The sequence below is a fragment of the Melanostigma gelatinosum genome (assembly GCF_949748355.1).
Source record: "Melanostigma gelatinosum genome assembly, chromosome: 23".
NCBI classification, from domain to species: Eukaryota; Metazoa; Chordata; class Actinopteri; order Perciformes; family Zoarcidae; genus Melanostigma; species Melanostigma gelatinosum.
In genome coordinates, this window is record NC_136656.1 from 11,290,591 (window position 1) to 11,309,696 (window position 19,106).

The 19,106-nt window shown below is 48.5% G+C and overlaps 1 protein-coding gene across 2 annotated transcripts; it reads right to left on the reverse strand.

Moving 5' to 3' along the window:
• Positions 1-208: 208 nt before the first annotated feature.
• Positions 209-18,262, reverse strand: serpinh2 (serine (or cysteine) peptidase inhibitor, clade H, member 2). Of its 2 annotated transcripts, XM_079295783.1 has the most exons (6): positions 18,153-18,221; positions 17,438-17,656; positions 16,280-16,908; positions 12,059-12,151; positions 11,262-11,494; positions 209-1,821 (listed from the first exon to the last, which is right to left on the reverse strand). In XM_079295783.1, exons 3-6 carry the CDS (start codon positions 16,899-16,901, stop codon positions 1,516-1,518), a joined length of 1,254 nt encoding a protein of 417 aa, XP_079151909.1. In that variant the 5' UTR covers positions 16,902-16,908; positions 17,438-17,656; positions 18,153-18,221; the 3' UTR covers positions 209-1,515. The 2 variants fall into 2 exon arrangements, with proteins under 2 accessions (XP_079151909.1, XP_079151910.1); XM_079295784.1 differs by lacking the exon at positions 17,438-17,656 and having other exon boundaries at positions 18,153-18,262.
• Positions 18,263-19,106: the final 844 nt, after the last annotated feature.

The following is a 19,106-nucleotide window of genomic DNA, read 5'->3' on the forward strand; positions in this document are numbered from 1 at the left end:
AAGCTGGAACACCGGATTCGTTACCGGAACAGATTCGTCCAATGCTGTGCACCAGACGGGCCAGCTGTGCGTCTAGACGCTGTTACTTTTCGGAAAATACACTTCTTCTTCTTCTGTTAAAAGACTTTGAGAGCATCTATAAACACACACACATCATGCTGAATACGGCAATTGTTTTGTGTGCGCAAGCAACGACACAAAAGCAATAAAACGTCAAATACACATAAGATGCAGGACACACATTTGACCTTTGATTGTTGGGAAGCATTAGGAGAGTGTTGAAGTTGTTGCTGCACTGCGAACCTACCATGTGTTGCCTCTCAAAATTCAATAGCGGATGCTTTACATCTGCTTCTATACACCCTTGAGACACAACGTCCACCGAATTGGCTCAGGGTAGAAGTACATGTTTTGATGATTGATTAGTTTGTGTCAAATAGAAATATTTATTTGAATTTTTTTAAATGCACCATGTCAAATATCAATCATACACTTGAGCAGTAGCTACTCTAGTTCATTCACATACCACAACCCCCTCAGGAGCTTTGAAACAAACAAAAAAAGATACACAAATGAAAATCAATACCTCTGAATGGCTGTAATCATCCGAAACATTAAGTTGCTACATTTAAGTCAAGCGATGTCAGTCATGTGTTCGTTTTCCAGCATCATTGATCCCTGATGGTGTTCAGCGATTACAAGGTTCCGTGTCGTTGACAAGCGTTCTGACTCATTACGGCCATTAGCATTAAGCTGGCTCATCAATAAGCACTTGGCTGATCCATCAGTCTTCCTCTGATGTAGCCCAGGGGACCCCGCCGCAGGTCCCCGCCAGCTCCGAGAGCCACCGCGTGGCCACCCCTGATCCGTCGGGGGACACACACACACACACACACACACACACACACACACACACACACACACACACACACACACACACACACACACACACACACACACACACACACACACACACACACACACACACACACACACACACACACACACACACACACACACGGGGAGGATTCAAGTGTCACGGTGTCTCTATTAGTTAACCTTCTTCTGTAGATGCTGTTGTAAGTGTCGAGTGACTGTAACCACTTCTGCCTGTCAGTCTGTCGCTGCTTTCTTCTCATTTTGTTTTGTGTCGACTTGATCAGCGAGGCCTTGACTGTGTGTGGGCGCACTTGCGTGGGAGAAACGAAACGCAGGGAGTCTCTCCGCGTTGGTGTTTTTGGATGGATCCATCGCCGTTAGTACCGTCTTGTACTGTGTTCTTATGTATGCCATGTAGGTGTCGGTGTGTGTGCGTGCGACTGTGACAGTGTCAGGTATGGCGTGTCAGTGTCAGTCAGCGCGAGATTATTCAGTGTCAATGTGTGACAGCCAGCCGTAGTCTGATGTTGATAGTGTGCCACGGTGAATGACAATGTCTCGACATGGAAACCAGAGTTCGTAAGAAACACACACACAAAAAAAAAGACGGAAGAAGGGATCGAGGTTTTTTGGGTATTACAGCTCATCATGGAGGGCCTCTCCCTCCGCGTGGTCCAGAGCTCCCATCAGCAGCAGGGCTCCGGTGGCGTTGTCCCTGACAAAGATGATGAAGGGGTGATCGGCATAGAACAGCTTGGGCTTTCCTCTGATCTCCTCCTCCGGATCTGCGCCTCCTTTCCCAGCCTGAGCGGCCAGCTCCAGGGAAGCCCAATGGAGGACTCCGCCCAGGTGGAGTTTCCCCTTGCTCTTGTCTGACACCCCGGAGAAATCGGCCACCTTCTGGTCCCAGGCGTCGGTCAAGCCCAGAGCGGACAACTGTTCCTGGAATGGGGGGGGGAAAAAAACACGGAACTTTAAGGCCATCCTGTACGGGGACGTCCTGCAAGTGTATGCGAACGAGCAGTTGCCAGGACGTCGATGAATTATGCAAGCAGAGAGACCAAACGAGTGCGGAGGAATGCATATTTTAAAATGTCATGACGCCGTGACCCTCGGAAGCGGCAGGAACAGCACTGCCACATGGTCAACGTAAACATAAACACACCCTTCAAAACAGTCAATCAGCAACTCCTCCGAAGAAGTTATTCACCAGAATGTTTATCTACATTCCATGAGATGAGGAGGTAGGCAGGAGGCTGACGGCTGCCCTTGTTGTGAGCTGGCAGAAACAAAGTGGGCGACAGGCAGAGAGGAGACGGGAGGAAGCAGAGGATGAATAATTTAAGAGTGATGCCCCGTGACCTCGGCACCTCCTTTGTTTTGGCTCCGATATGAATTCCACAGAAAGTCGTCGCCGTGACAGGTAGTTTATCCTCCCGTGGCAGAGGGCCACTCACAGTGACAGGCTTCTCCAGGGGCCAGATGAGCGCATGTGTGGGTGTGAGCGCGCGACTGTGTGGACTTGTTTGCGGGTTGTGCGGGGAGGCCAAAGGCCGGAGGGAAGGTTGCAGGGCGAGAGGAGTGGCTGAAGATCTCGGTTTTCTTGCATTGTTTCAACTTTTGCTGATTAAACTTTATTGGAAATATCTTTCATACCGGCAGGCAAGAGCAGTAAATCATTTGGAGGAGTTGTCTGGGTAAAGGCGAATGCCCTGTGGGTGCTGCCTTCGGCTTTCTTTTCAAAACCGCAGGACAATGCCGCTCGGCTCTGTAAACCACATGCTAATCGACAATAATAATCCATGTAGGATGTCTGCTTTTCTACTCAAACAGTTGAGATGTGCACGCGAGAGGAAGTCGGACCGGATCATGTCGGCTTACTCCTAAACATGAAATAAGCAGATGTGTATACAGTTGTGGGCATCTGTCAATCCCGTTCTGGTGGCTTCATGGAAAGCTCCCCATCCGCACAGACGTACTCCTCCTGCTCTAATGCACTTCTATTGTCCTCATCCATTATTCCTCCACACGCTACCACTACATCACTGTCTACCTCTGCTGCTCTGCCACTTGCCCGGCGTCCCCATCCCTCATCTGCCCCGCCTGCCTCTATTTTATCCCACTCTCATTCTCTCTCTCTGCTCCTAACTCAGTCTTTTTTCCTCCCCGTCTCATCTTTCTCCTTCATTGACAGGTCGGCCCGCTATACATCGCTCCGTCTGAACTTCTCCATCGCCATCTGCAATCATCTCAAGGCTTTCTCGCTCCTTATCTAACGAGGAAACAGAAGTAGACTTGCAGTGGTGGATTCCTCAGAATGTTGAAGACAATTTTGTGTGCGTGAGAGAAGAAAAGCAGCTTGTTTCTGTGTCACCCATATCCATCCTTCCTGATTCTCTTGCTCCCTTGGCCGACGGTATTTCGGGTTCCTCTATCAAGCATATAAATAGCACCAACCAACCCCACATGACCCAGCCTTCCTCTTGGACTCTCTTGCTCTGCTTGTCAAGGCTAAAAGCACTTGGCAAATTTTATTTTTTGACGCTATAACGTGTTTAAAAATGAAGGGACCCCGTGACAGCACGCTGGGAAACAGAACAGAGGTGTCAGAGGAGCCTGCGGAGGCCTCGTGCACAACAGAGGTGTGGCACTGCATTATACAGGGGGTGGGGGGGGGGGGGGGGGGGGAACCTCTGGGAGGTGCTCTATGGCTGCCCTTTCTCTCTGAGGCCCCACATGAATCTTAGATGGAACAGCGCTGGGAAGACTGCTGATGCCCCGCACACAGCATCAATGAGCCACAGGTAGTGGTGTCACGGATCGATCCGTGATCCGTTCGGATCACCCCTCACGGTTCGGATGACTTGTGAACCGCGGATCAATCGAGTATTTTTTTTCCTTTCGTTTTTTTTTACAGTGTAATCATCATAGTGTGTAATAAAGTTCTACTGCTGCTGTTCCTTTTCAAGTAGCAAGTCCCCGAATATCAATGCAGAGTGTCAGTGAACAGATATGAAGCAGTAGTATGTTCATGTGAACGGAGCAGCTTAGAAGCATTTAACGGTGAAGTCATGGCGAGCGGAGGAACTTGAGAAGCCGCGGCGTCATTTAAGTCGCAAGTTTGGGAACATTTTGTCTTCCCTGTAACGTGTGGCATGTCCACACATATGAAGAGACACCATCCCGTCTGTCAGCGACGGGGACACTCCGTTGTAGAAAACAAATAGGATTTCTAAATCTGGTTAAAATGCTTGAGCCACGCTACGAAATCCACTCACGCACCCACTTCAGTGTGAAGCTGTTCCAGGCCTCTATGAGAAGGAAAAGACTGCAGAGACTGCTTTCACCACGCCGGAGTGATTCTTAGTCCGGTGCTGTAGACACGCCCCCTCTGTGAGAGTCACACACACACACCTGGGGCAGGTGCTGTAGACACGCCCCCTCTGTGAGAGTCACACACACACACCTGGTTCAGGTGCTGACAGAAGCATCAGAGTGAAGCTAGACAGGCCCAATAATATTCCAGTCACCACAGAAAGGTCGACCCTCTCCCCAGACAATGGAGATATTCTCACCTTTTTGAAAATAATGTCACAGTAATGTAACATTATTGTGTATTTGAATGACCTGACAGGAAGTAAACACAGACCCAAGTTGTTGCTGAGCAGTTCAGTTCAGTGTAAACAGTGGAAGCTCACTGGCTGTTTCTTTCTTTCAGTATTGATCAAAGGACGAGGATATCAACATACCTCATGTTGCACTTAAACTGAACAGAATTCTTGAATGTATTATTTTTATTTATTTGTTTCATTTTGTTTCAAATTGGACATCTTCAATATTTTTGTTTTCATGTAAGACGATAGCCCAAAGTTCTTTGCTTTAAGTGTTCTTGAGGTTCTTTAATAAATGGAAAGCAAAGTTATATTTGTCTCCTCCCCTTTTCTTTGTTGATCCGAAAAATGATCCGAACCGTGATCCAAACCGAACCGTGATGTTTGTGATCCGTGACACCCCTAGCCACAGGCATTGTCAGCTGGTGGTTCCTCCCGAGTGTGTGCGTACGGGGCTTAATCTGCCTGCAGCGGTGCAGTCTAACCGGGCAAGAGGTAGCGCGGCATCGACCCCGAGGCGTGCAGCACTCCGCATCACATTATTGCAGCTCGATGGTTGAGCCCGCTAAGTAGCTTGTTGGGCGTACCTGTGGGGGTTTTAAGGGGACAGGATGTGTCACAGCTCTATATGTGACGAGTCACTGCAGCTGATGTTAAAAGACAGAGCAGTCATCTGGTCTATTCAATATAAGTGAATCGTAAAAACTAAATTGGAATTGATTTCCAAAAGCCCAATATGTCATCTTGAGGCTGCATGTTTTGCCAGGTACAATCCAAATCTCCAAAATGTCCAGTAAACAATCATATCAAACAGCAAATCCTCACAAATTATCCGGATGATTTTTCTGAGTGTGTGATTTTCATTTCCTGGTCCAATCAATTGCGATGCCCACATCGTGCCGATGGTCAGTGCAACAAGGATAACACGCAAGGGAGGAAAACCTCCACTGCTCCTGCACCGGTTACACCTCCTCATCCCTCTGTCTTACCCATCACCTCCGCCAAACGGTTCTTTCAAGCCGCCGTCGCCTCAAAACAACTCCAGACGTGTTCCGCTTAATTCAACGCTGCCTTCAATGCTCTGCGTGGGCGGTTTCAAGTACAGAGTATGTGGCACCGGCATCATCACGGCTCCGTTTCACGGGCACATTTGATGCAGGCTTTTAACAACAACAACAACAACAAAACACTCTTTCTATCGGCTCTCTTGAGGCTTCAAAGCCTCTCCATCTCTTTATTGAATCTCATCAGCATTAGCCATTGGTGTCTTGTTTACATGGGCTTTTACCACGTTTGTACAGTCAATACGCTCCGTGTCCCATTCACTCCAAACATGTGCAACCTCTTTGTGCTCCACAAGGCTATTTTACCACGCGTGAAAAAGGACAAAAGAAGCCTCAGATGAGATAATCAACTAACGTCCATGAAACGCATCGGATTAATAAATATGATGCAGGGCCGCGGCAGCCGTGTTAAAACAGCCATCCCTCGACACCGTATACTGCAGAGTGTGCTCTTGTAAATATTTGATGGCCTTTTGACCTCATTAGCCGTGATTGAGTGAGCTCCCCGGTGCACGCTCGTATGTCTTAGTCACTGGCTGGAGATGCAGCCGGAATGCAGCCATTCGTGTGTGTGTGTGTGTGTGTGTGTGGCCTGGTCAGCACCGGATCAGAGACGGCGGGAGCGAGAGCGATGAGGGCGGTTTACCCGGTGACCCCCGGGCCAGGCTTGTTAAGAGGGTTCTCCGTCTCAACACTACAGACTCCGACAGAGTCTGCCCTTCACCAGAGGAGAGCGCCGCAAATAGGGAGACGGATAGAACGGGGGGGAAAAGGCAGAATCCTGCTGCTATTTATAGTTCTCTGCGACAATTTCCACCTCGTCCCCAAGCAATCATTGACCCCCCCCCCCCGGCCCTTGTGCTCACTTGCCTGCCAAATGTCACTCCTATTTAGGTCAGCGGGGGCCAATGTGCGGCCGCTGACTGATGGCGTATTACAGTCACATGTGAGACCTAGAAAAAGGGATTAGATCCCTGGGACTGATATGACAGAGAGGACAGAGGTGAGGGTGCGTCTGGAAGTGGAAAATCCTTGTAACGTGACCCAGAGGTGCGTGATTTGGTTTGTTCTCATTTGCCTCGCATAGAGGAGACTCGTGTTAGGGTTGACATCTCACACACACACACACACACACACACACTGCTATGATCTGTTTGTTCTCCACGCTGCCCTCTAATCTCAAAAGTCCATGGCTTTCCCAAGCTCCGATGGACAGAGTGGTAAACAGAATTAGCGCGCGGCGACAAGCAATTATTTGCCCGACCCAATTGGAAAAATTATTGTCAAAGAAGACATGACGGCCTGTCGCCGGCCAGAGGGGTTGGACAGACAGATGAAAGGGGATTGGAGTGGGCTGAGGGTTTGCTCGGAGCTTTAGCCCATTCAGAAGGATTCCTCAAATGCACCTCTTCTTTTCGAGAGAGAGAGAGAGAGAGCAAACGGAGGCAGACGACTCTTGACGAGGCCAAAACATTCAAGTGCTCGTCCACAATTAGGTTACATAATGGGAGCAAAGCTACTTTCAGTTTGTTTGCAAGAATACCTTTTTTTCTTCTTCTGTCAGGCGCACAGAGACAAAAGGGGAGTTGTGCTCTTTCCATTGCCGTGTCAAAAGGAGTCGTTTCCAGCTTTAGTTCTGGATTACAGCCTCCTCCCCAGAGAGCCCCGACAATGTTAATGTCCAAAGCTTGTTCTTCAGGGCACGGCTAGCGGAATAACATGGCAGCACAGCTCTTTGGAGAGGTTTGTTAAACTAGAGAGAGACCAAAGTGGATTGCATCAGTCCATGATGAGGTTACAATGTACATCTACAGAGGACATGGTAATAGGCTGCATTCAGTGTAGCCTGTGCAGAGGAAATGGGTTTTACTGACATGCCCTCTGTATCCGTCAGGTTGAACTAACCTCTCTCTCTCTATGTCTTTTTCTTCCTCATCCACAGCTGTTATACCACCAATACGGTCTCTCTCGGACTCTGGAGGAGTTTGCTCAGACTGAACGTGGAACAGGTGCAAACAGAAGTAAGCTCGCTCCAAGCCGTGGGAGCTGAGGTGAAAATCCATGCAATTTGAAAATGTTTCAGATAAATAAAACATTTCCGGAGACTGAAAAAGGAGAGAAACTGGAGGAAGATATCAGAAAGAGTTCTTCAATCATAATACAGTTAGCTGGCATTTCTTTGCATTTAATCTAAATGAATCTTAAGGGCTCTTACTAGTGAGTAACTAGAGATGTCTGAAGATGTCCCTCTAGACCAGCGGTTCCCAAACTTTTTAGGCCGCGCACCCCCTTCTACATCCCGACCGGGTTCGCGCACCCCCCCCCCCCCCCCCTTAATAAAAAAAAAGAAGCAACAGAGCCTTTTAAGCCTTCATAGCCGCATAAGAATCGGACCAATGAGAGAACAGTTTGCTCGCGCGTGGCATTTGTTTACAAGATTTAGTCCGCTGTTAAATGTTGCAGTGTGAACACAAACCGAACAAAGGAGCAACTGCAACAAAGCAAACGAACTGAAGGTGTGAAAACGCCCTGAAACACTGCAACAAAGTTTCAATATCTTTCAGTGACACAAGGCGTCACTTTTAAAGAGCAATACGGATGCGAGCACACACGCACAGGCTCAGAGGCAGATTATCACATTTCATTTACAATTAATGAGCGACTAATGTAGCCAGGATGTCTTCGGACAAAGCATCGATGCGGCGCGACACAGTGTTGTTGGACACCGGGATCATGCACAACTTTTTTGCTTCTTTCTCCCCAATCATACATTCCACCATCTCTCTGGCAGCTGGCAAGCTCACGTCTTCGGCGATTGTGTGCGGTAGCCCCTTTCTCGCTATTCTGTAACCAGATATGAAGCCCGTAGTGCGTCATTTATAGACCCAACACATGAATGAGACTCCAGTTGTTTTTGGCTGTTTTGTAACTCCTCCAATTTCGATATAAACAATGTAAGGGGCTTTTGACTTGCACTGGCATGCTTGGTGTTCAGGTGGCGACGTAAATAAGAGCTTCAGACTGTTAGCCAGAACCTCACTGCACACCACGCACTGTGGCTTTGGGGAATCTGCGTTGCCAATCCAAGTGAAGCCCAGACACGCATACTTTTCATCATATTTCCTCTTTTTCTTCCCAGTCTGATGCTCTCTCTCGTTTCCTCTTTTTTCACCTTGACTCCGCGATGGGCCGATGTGCTCCCGATTTGTCTGTGCTATCCCTTCCTCCTTTTCGGTCTCCTCCGTCTCATCTTCCTCTGACTCTGGCTCGATTTCTTCTCCCGGTCTCTCCCCAACGCACCTCTCCGTTCCCCTCGCCTCCGATTCCTCTCTCTCTCTCTCTGTCCCTCTCCTCTTTTACGACTGATAGCTTCAGATGTCCCACCTGACAGTTTTTAAATTAAAATGACATTTTTTTTTTATATTTAATATTATTACACCATCAGACCGCCATTACACTTTTCCTCTCGCGCACCCCCTAGAGGCAGCTCGCGCACCCCCAGGGGAACGTGACGATGGACCGAAGTTTAACTCGGCTTTTGTCAGGTTTGTGCGTTCTCTGCAAGCCGGGGGTCTGTAGAGACAGCAGAAGAACCTCCACTCTGTCACGACATTGAGTGTTTCTGTAGTTCCAACTGAGTGATGTTTGAGTCAGCACCATCAGCAGTTGGATCGTGTTGCTTGTGATAAATCAGGTGTCGCATACAAAGACACTTTGATTGACACATCGCTAATACGCTAATAAGCATTTGGCAAATGAAATAAGTGAACCTGTAGAACTATGACTGCAACTAATGTCAGTACAATAAGCTTGAAAAAGAAACTGTCTTTGTGCCATGACACAGCAGCAGGATGTCCTCAAAAGGTGCGGAGGCCTGTGTGATTCCAGCCACTTGTCTGTGCCCTCGCCCCACGCTGTGAACCCTGTGGACTGGTCAAATACGTGCTCTTACACCAGCTCGACAACTCTCCAACCTTTCAGTCAGCGGCCAGACACAGCCTCCGGTTTGGCCTGTGTGAACCCTTAACAAGCCCCATGCACTCACATTAGCTGCCTGTCTGACTGGGGCTCCTCCTGGATTCCTCTGCTTCGACTCAGACCTGCTACCTGCTGGCTCTGGATCTGAGAGCAGCACAGATACAGCTAGACGACCAGCTGGGCTGTGGCGTGACCTTTGCGCTCCTGCAAAAGGAGTCTGTAGGAGGCCTCGGAAGCCCACCAAGGGGCTACGGGCCTCCTTGCAGCTGGGGTTTGGTTCCCTGCTGAGGGCTGTTACAGCCCAATGTTGTGTGTACAGCTGGATGCCCATCCCCTCAAGGGAGAGGAGGAGTATGGGAAGGAACATCGAACTCGCCAGAGTCTGTAATGAACTGGAAGGGGCAAAGCAGGCCACTGCTTCAGTTACTAAGAGCAGTAGAGAGGAAGACAGAAGAGTAGGCAAGACACGGAGGTCACAGGTGAAGGATGCATGGAGGGGGATGAGGAAGTGCAAAGACTTATGAATAGAGGAAATAAAAAATACTGTTGAAGGGGAAGAGAAAGGGAACAAAGATAAGCAGAGCGCGAGTCAGGAAGAGCAGGTGGCTGAGACAGAAGCCGAGAATAAAGAAGAGGAGACGCGGGGAAAAAGCAAAGACGAGGATGAAGATGGCGAAGAAACAATGAGAACGATGACAGGAATTCTTGGGAAATGTGAACAACCGTATCAGGGGAAGTGAAAAATGAAGCACTGTATGGACACGGGAAATAAAGAAACTACAAGCGAGGCTGTCAAACTCCACTCCGGCGTTAAAAAGCAGAGAAGCCGCGTGCTGTATAAGCGCACCACCTCAGTCCGCTGTGTCAAATACGAATACGTGGATTAGAAGACAAAAGAGTCAACCAGTATTACTCCCTATGAAGAGAACAGACCCGTTGCTAGGGGCATGTGAGGTGAGTCTGGAAATGAGGCTAATTCGAGATGAACAGCGTCTGGAGGAGACGGAGCACCTGGTTGTTCACACTCACTTCCAAGTATTTGCCAGAGCTGGGCAAGGCCCTTGGGGAACATTCTGTCGGCGGCAGCTCATGCGGCAGTGCACACACCACATGGAGGGGGGGGAGGCGGGGCGGGAGGGGGGGGGGGGGGGGGGCGGGAAATGCAAGCACAAACCCAGAGGACGTACCTCGCTTTAAGACGTGGCCGTAAAAAAAAAAGGAACAGGGTGTCACATAAATCGGCTACATTGAAAAGAAGCTCCTCTGATCGCACTCGGGGGTTTCCTATCAGGTGAGGAATAAGACCGAGTCTTTCATCCAAACGTTTCAGAGCAGTCGGCACATCACTCTGCCTGCCGCAGAAGACAGGCGTGATGGAGTAGGCTGAACTCTACGGGACTCAAAAGATGGGAAACAATGAGATTACGCTGTGATTTAGTAAGAACCAAAGAGGTCCACTTTATTCCATCTTAATGGAGGATGTCTTTATGCTTATTTCACGAGCTCAACTAAAATCACAACAACTTGCCCAAAGTTTAAACGTACCTTAAGTTTGAAAAGCCCAGCTTCTGGATTTTTTCGAAAAACATTATCATCTAAAATGACATCAGCGCACTGACAGTGTCCACTTGTGGCTCTGTCAGCTGGAAGTCAGACTTAATGTGCGTAGTCATTTCTTTTAAATATATTTTACATTATATGACTAAAACTAGAGATTTGCTGTACTAACCTGCAGACTGAGCGTGCTGGTGATGTTCACCATGGGCAGCGAGATGGACAAGCTGGTGACACTGGTCTTCTCCAGCCACTTGGAGAGCAGCTCAAGGGTCAGAAGCTTCTCCAACCTGGCCAGGTTCTCCACATGGAAGGGCATCAGGAACACCACGCTGGCCTTGCCCTCACACAGAGGCGCCTCCAGAACCTGCACCATGTTTTCCACGTCTTCGTGGTGACGGAACAGACCTAGAGGAAGGTGAACGCACGAGGCATGAACAGAGGTGAAGGAAAGACCAGGGAGTCGGGGAGAGAATTTTGGGCTTTTCAGCAGTAGTTCAGAGCAGTAGTTCTCTTGGAGGTCGGTTCAGACTTGCATTTCCAGCCGTGTCACTGCCGGAGTTCTCACTTGCCTAAATGAACTGAACTACAGGAGCGAAGCCAACAGAGTTGGGTTGAGTCCATTCAAACACAACGTTAATGAAACATTAGACAGCATGACAAACAATCACTGCAATCATCTGTTATGAATCGAAAAGGACATTATGAACGCGAGATAGAATACAAAGTGTCCCTCCTACATTTCTTCTACTGCCGTCATAGCAGAAATTCCCTCTGCCTTGTTGTTGTTTTAAGAAGAATAAAATATGAAAATGGTTTTAAATAAATCATAAGGCACGCGCTGACAGGAGAGAAGCAGATTGGACCTTACAGATGTTCAGACCGTTTTAGAACTCAAATTGCTTTTTCGCTGCATTAGTTTGCTGGCAGGAGGAGAGCGGCGACAGACTGTGTTTTGGTTGTTTTTTTTACCTGCTCTGTGCATCATCGTCACTTTGGTGTATTTCTTCCCCAAGAAGGTACGGTGATCTGTGGTCCCCTCGGTGAACTCTCTCTCCCACAGCCCTGAGCAAACAGCCACACAAACATGGGTTACAAACGAGGGGTTAAACAATGGCCATGTTCACGAAACACACACACACACACACACACACACACAGACCTCATACACGGCGACATCGACCGACACAGCTCGTGAATCCTCAATATCTACTGCCCGTTAAAAAGTATCAGCTCCTCTCTAAGCCGCTGGGCTGAGAGTGCTACACTGAGGCAGTTATGAGGTCCTTAAGGCCACATTGTCCCGTTCACTGGTCACCACATCCCACTTGGCCCCGCTAACCCCCTGACAGCTGTCAATTGAGGAGGGCCTGAGAGTCGTGGAATTACTCTTGCAATAACCTCGCGACGCACTGCAAAAAGCCGCCGGCCCATTCAGTTGTGCAGGGAGGACACTGGATGGAGCGAGGAGGTCGACACATCGTGACTTGTACTCATGTCCCTCTTTGTGAATGACGCCGGGGGGCCAGCTAGGGCTGGAACTAACAGGGACTTTCATTTCATATCGATCCACACACTCGTAACACACACAATGCTAAAAGGTGCAAGAAGGGCAAACCAATGAAAGGCTCATTTGCCCCGGTGAAAGTCGAGAGACCAATTGCTCGACTTTATAATCAAGTACTTGCGTTGGACTAAGTGTGTGCAGCCTTCTTGTCGCCATCCATAATTGATCAGTCGTTAAAGGTCGACTGCCTCTCTGTTATTTGTCTGGAGTTTTCAAATGGAAACGCCCACTCAGCCTTTTAGCAAAAAAGCAGTGTCATCGGTTGGCAAAGGAAGCTAATCGATAAGGTTATGAAAAGTCTGAGTTAGCTTTAGTTTGGAAATATCTGGGGGGTTAGTTTGGATTTTTTGGGAAGTGGGGCTGTATGTATACAATGGAGTCGGGTGGCTTTGAAGAGAGCGATATAACGGTTTTAGTTCCCCGACAGAGTGGCGTGTCTGACAGCGAGGTACACGGGAGTTTACCGCTTCATCGATGGGTTCGTTTGTTTGCGTTACTGTGTGAGATCCAAACTAACGTGGCGTCCACACAGCAGTGCACCGCTTGGCTTCCGTGCCGTTAGTCCAACCGCAAATGTGAACGCTGTGATTTGGATGCATATGGAACACCACTGGAACGCTACAGAATGATATAAAAACTATGAAACAAACAAATAATGGACCTGCACTTTAAAATGTCAGAAAATAGTGAAAGATACTCAGAGATGACATCTTTAATGTGCTTCAAAGTATATAAAACAGGGTAAAGCAGCTTATGCTCTCAAAGGCCAAATATTCTTATTTGAAAGTTTAACATTTTTGCTTGATAAATGACTTTACTAAGCTACTTAAAATGAATTAATTGATTATCAAAATTGATGTTGATTAATTTTCTGTTGAACAATTAATCGACTACTTGTTTCAGCACGAGGATTTCCCAAAAGCCGGCCCGCCTCCAGCGGCCCCCGGCCAATAACAGCTCACAGCAGAGCGACGTGTGATTCAAGCGCAAGTCACCGACATTCGCTCCGCTTCCTGTAACATGGGAGGGTGAAACACAATCGCGCTGGAATTCAAAAACAACCGGCTGACGATGACCTGAAGTGGCAGCCGCGTTGTAAAAACGCACGTGTGCACACGTGTGTTCAAGTTGTATCGAGCAAGGGCTTTAGCGGCCTCCCGAGCGGGCCTGCTTTGGGTTTTTCGCCGCAGTATGGTCCTTCGTCCTTTCGTAGGACAGCAGTACAGAAGAGATCGCTTGAAACCTGAATCCATTAATATCCATCAGCAATAAACAGTGAGACAATTGCACAGCTAAGAAATCCAATCACTCACAGACTCAACCAATTCATACTGTAAACATGAGGCAAAAACCAGAGGAGAATCAATGAGAGCGCCCGGCTCCCTCTCCCTCCCTCATCAACTTTTGATTACGCGTAGTCGTGGTGTTTCAGAAGCTATTATAAGAAGTAAAATATGTGCGGACTTGTTGTTCTCCCTCGCCTTCTCCTTTCCTCTTCTAGTTCCTCGTGTTGCTGCGTTTATCTTGTGTATAACTTTCTCTCTACTGTGTTTTTTCCCGCCCCTCACAATCTTATTTTTTCTTCTTCTGTCTCCAGTGTTTGTTTGTCTAAAACAGGAACAAAGCCTGAATTAATTAACTAGCATGGACTGGAACTCCCAAGGTAGGCCTTTTACATCCCTCCACCATGTCTGTCAATCTCTCTCGCTCTCTCAGCAGGCCACCCTCTCTTTCCTTTTTCTCACTTTTCACTCTTTTGCTTTTCTCCCTGCGTCTCTTTGTCTCCCTTCCCGCCCAGAAATGGCTCCTCGCACTGCTCTTTCTCAGCACTCCTCTTGCCGTTCTCTCTGCTTTTCGCATCTCTCGGCTACAAACATGTTCCGCCACTAATTGCCCCTGACCTTCCCTTTCTTTAAATGCTGTGCACAGCCCAGGGAAGGAGGCACAGCAGAGAGCTTTTTTTTTTTAATTCTCCCCTTCAATAATTAACTAAAGGGAAACAAACAAACACAGGGGCAAGGAAGCAGATGCCTGTTCAGCGCCATCAGAATTTCCGGGACCTTCTCTGAAACCACAGCAATAAACACACAGCGAATCGCCTGAGGACCGTGAAATCAAAGACAAATAAAAACAAAAAACTTACAACCGTCCAGGGGCAGCTAGTACGAGCAAGAAGCAAAACTATCGACCACTCGTGAATTATGAATCAAAACTGAAGGAATCCAATTTTACGTAATGTAATTTGTGCGCTGCAATCTGCTGTGTAATCTAATTTTGTGTATTTCATCCAGAAAATTAATGAACCGACCAACGAGGGTCGGTTCACAAAGGAAAAAAAAAAGGAGTCGAATTACGTAATGAAGTCAAAACATCAAACAAAGCAAATTAATTAAATTGCTTATCAATGTATATGTCTGTCAGGGAATGCTACTTTCAAAAGGCCGTCTATCTGTTGGCAACCTGTTTTCACTTCAGCCGCCGCGCCTTTCTCTGCATCGAATAAAAAGAATACCTGCAGGAGGAAACAGAGGGACTCGAGGCAGATAAGGACGTGAACGGGAGAGATGTGGGAAGAGGAGGAGATGGGGGGGGGGGGGTAGATCAGACACATGATAACAAAATGATAAGACAAAAGCACCAAAAACAGAGACAAGTGCCACAAAGAGGACGAGTGAAACAGTAGAATATATTTAACACATCATCGTCTTTTGTGGAGACAAACACAGAAATGAGATCAGCGGGCGGGCGGATGTTGACTGTGGGAAAATAAGCTGTTTGCTATTTCTTTGACTCATTATGAACTAAAATCAGCAGCAAAAGTTACACGATTCTAACTCTTGAAATGGCTAAATGCTGAACTTCAGATCTGTTTTTGGGGTGCAAACTTTCAAATCACCGATGGGGGCTTCTGACTGCATCTGTACCAAAAACAGACTGGTTTTCCTCCAGCAGCCCGTCACAAAGAACTGATCTGAGCCAAGCTATGCCGCTGCAGACTTGGAGCGCTCCGAGCACAGATGTTAGGCACGACACTGAGGGAGACAGTCTGGACACTTGTTACTCAATTATTTAAGATGACACATCACCCCCCGATGGAAGATGAATAAGCTCTCAGTGATCGACCCCAGAATCATCCTTTATCTGCTGTGTCCACCAGCTGGAGTTCACCGCATGCACTGACACAAACACACGCACGCACGCAGACATGCACACAGGTGGGCATGCTGGCACACAATGCAGTGGGCAAACTGGGCGTGGGGGCTCTCGGCGCTGTCTGAACACTGCAAACGGCACGTGTTTTATGCCATATTAATATTCTACGACTTCTCAGCCAATGCAGCGAACAACATCAATGCAGAGACATTGCTTGATTACAAATGACTCCGCAATTACAAAAAGCCCACCAGACTCATTCAGCAACACTCAGTCCAGCCCGGCTGTTATGCTACGCGTCTACATCCGAGTCCATGAGGAAATACTGAGCTGGCTATGAAGTTGCATCATCGAGGGTCACGGTCAGGACCGTTTCAGACTCTCTGATGCTTGCATGCTATTTTAGGGTGATCATCAGAAAGTGAAGGGAATTGTAAATTGTTGTGTATGTTCTGTGCACTGTTTCTCCATACCTTTAAAGCGCAGGGCATCGGCCAGTATCAGAGCTCCAGCCTTGGGCTTTACTTCAGCCGCTAAAGGAGCTCCCTCGAGCCCACCGAGCCCAGCCTTCACCCAGCCATGGAGCTGCTTCAGGTCAGCCTTGGAGTCTCCTTTTCCCAGCGGCCGATGCTGCAGCCTGAACGTGGCCTGGCTCTCCTTCACAAACTTCTGGCTGACCGGAGGAGCTTGCTTGGAGAACAGGGCTGAGGACGCGTGCAGGCGAAAGCTGGTACCGTTGGCCGCGGTGAAGCTCTTCAACGCCCCGGACAGGAGCTTGGCAGCACCGGCTCCGCCCTTGGCCGAGGCCGGTGTCCCGAGGAGGCCTTGGAGCTGGCTGGAGGTGGTGCCCGCGGAGCCGGCGCCCAGCGCTCCGAGTGAGGAGGCCAGAAGCAGAGGGGAGAAGAGGGTGTTCACGGAGCTCGGGTCAGAGCGAAGGGCCCGGTACAGGTGCAGGCCGAGGGCCCAGCTGGGGTCACCAGGAGGAGGAGGGGGCGGGCGGGGTGGAGGGCTCTTCTTGGACGACTCAGCAGTGCAGCCCTGCACCAGAAGGACTAGCACTGAAATTAGGATGTAGACAGGAAGCCTGGGCAGCATGGTAGATCTGGAGGAAAGCACAGGGACGGGAAGTCAGTCAAATAAACAGTGCGTCTGACAATGAGAATGAGGCAAGCATTCCTCTCATTTATAATACAAACACAGCTCGATTCATACTTGACTGATTTTAAACAGCGTAATAGCTCATGCTGTTCTTGCACTGTTCATATTTGAGATACAGCAATAGAAACGTCCCCCCTCTAAATTCATCCCCACTTGGCAACATTGTCTCACCCGCTGCGGGAAAACCAGTGCGACAATTAACACTGATACAGTTTGTAAAGAAGCTTTTTTGGGAGAGGGGGGGGGGGGGGGGGGGGGGGTTAGTGAACGGGGAGAGGGGGGGGGGGGGGGGGGGGGGGTTAGTGAACGTCTGTCTCCATCTTGCCCAACTAAGAAAAAAAATCGTCGACTGACTTTGCCGAGCCGGTGACAAGAGTGACGGGAAACAGCCGCCGTCTGGTTCGTCCGACTCTGTTATGACTCCCCGAGACCTCGAGGCGAAAAGAAAAGAAGGGAAATTAGTTCAAATTTACCGTTAATTAATTCTCGTGTATCCCTCTCCTCCTCCGCTGCAGTCCTTTTTTTTTTTTTAGCAACGTCCTACAGGAAGTGGTGCCGGGGTTCAGACGTGGCAGCTCACGGAGGAAGTTTACCGTTTCCCCTCAACTTCTGCACCGGGAACAGCTTTCGGGTTTTCCCCCCAGAAACGTCCAGGGCGTCCCGTCGAAGCAGCTACCGCGCGCTGTTTGAGACTAACAGTGACATTAAAAGGCTAAGTAAAAGTTGACACAAAACAAATATCGCCTCAAATACCCCTGTAACCGCAGTGAGACGGAGTTGTACGCTTTAAAAGTGTCACACTGTGAAAAAGCACCGTATAAGTATCGTTCCGTTTTCACAGCTGAATATCACTGCGCGTGGTTAAAGCATGTGGGACCCCCTTTTACTGCAGTTATAATACCTATCACAGCTAAATATGCAGCTGTGTGTATAAAAAAAAAGTATGTATGAATGTAGAATCCATTATAGAGACTAACCACTGGAGAAAATATACGCTTATGTCGCCCTAAAGTCAGTTGTATCTGTATCCTACTGGGTTATGTAAGCATTATACTTGATGCTGTACAAAACCACAATTAAATATGGCAAAGTCTCTATCGGGACAGCTGTTCCCTGAGAGTTCGAAGGGTTTATGTGCATGTTATTATGGACCTGGTATAGTTTTTAAAACGAACAAAAAAACCCCACCAGTTGCAGCAAATGAGGCGTTCCTCCATACATTCAAAAGCGGTCTTTGTGGCTTTGCCTGGAGAATAAACCCTCTTGTTCTTGGCTCAGCTGGTGGTTGTAGTTCCCAATGCCACTCAAGCGGGGTCGCTAATGGTCTTCTCATCGCCTCGGCTCAGTGACCCTGTGAGAGGCTGCAGCATGTGGGCCAGAGCCTCGCGAACCTGCCACCCAGCCCTCCCAGCGGAGGATACAGAGCACAGAGACAGCAGAGGTTTGGTCCAGGCCAATCCACCTGAGGGCTTTCGCTTCGATTTAGTGTTGAATCTGTCTGATGTTTTGGAATGGGCAGCAAACAATATAATGTTTAAAATTGCTCACCTTTTAGATTCTTACATTTTTTTATTTTTAGCCTGAACTGAAACTTGCGGGTGACCCCCCCCCCCCACACACACACACACATTACTCCCAGTGCGCCCTAACACCCGCACCATCTCACTTTGCAGTGGCCGTACTAATGTAGTCCACTGTCAAGGAAAAGTAGGGCAGACCATGCAGGCCTGGAATACGTCTGACCCCCTCCACATGTCCTCATTCTTTATTTTCCTCGTTCCCCTGTCTTCCGCCTTCCTAAAATGTACCTGCACTCCCCCTGCAGCAGGACAAGGAGCGCGGGGCCAGATAACTTGTAACTCACAGCTTCGGGACAAGGATTATTGCCCAAATTGAAGGATGGAGAATCGTCATATAGGGTATTCATCAATAAAAGTGGAGATAGACTAAGGAGGCTAGAGAAGGATCAGAGAGGGATATGGAGGAAGATAACTGCTCGAGACCACCAATGCTCAGCAATCAGGCCGAACATGACAGCTTGTAGACCCAACCAATTATTTACCCCAGCCAAATCAATAGAGCTCTCTCCGAAAGATAACCATCACTATCTGGAACGCATTCACAGCAGAACTCACAAACACA

Bases quoted from the DNA above. Each gene is read 5' to 3' on its own strand.
- serpinh2 (XM_079295784.1), bottom strand. From the start codon at position 16,901: ATGCTGCCCAGGCTTCCTGTCTACATCCTAATTTCAGTGCTAGTCCTT. The intron at 12,152-16,279 runs GTATGGAGAAAC...CTGTTTGCTCAG, and splicing joins CGATGCCCTGCGCTTTAAAG to GGCTGTGGGAGAGAGAGTTC. The intron at 1,822-11,261 runs GTTAGTACAGCA...CCCCCATTCCAG, and splicing joins CCAGCACGCTCAGTCTGCAG to GAACAGTTGTCCGCTCTGGG.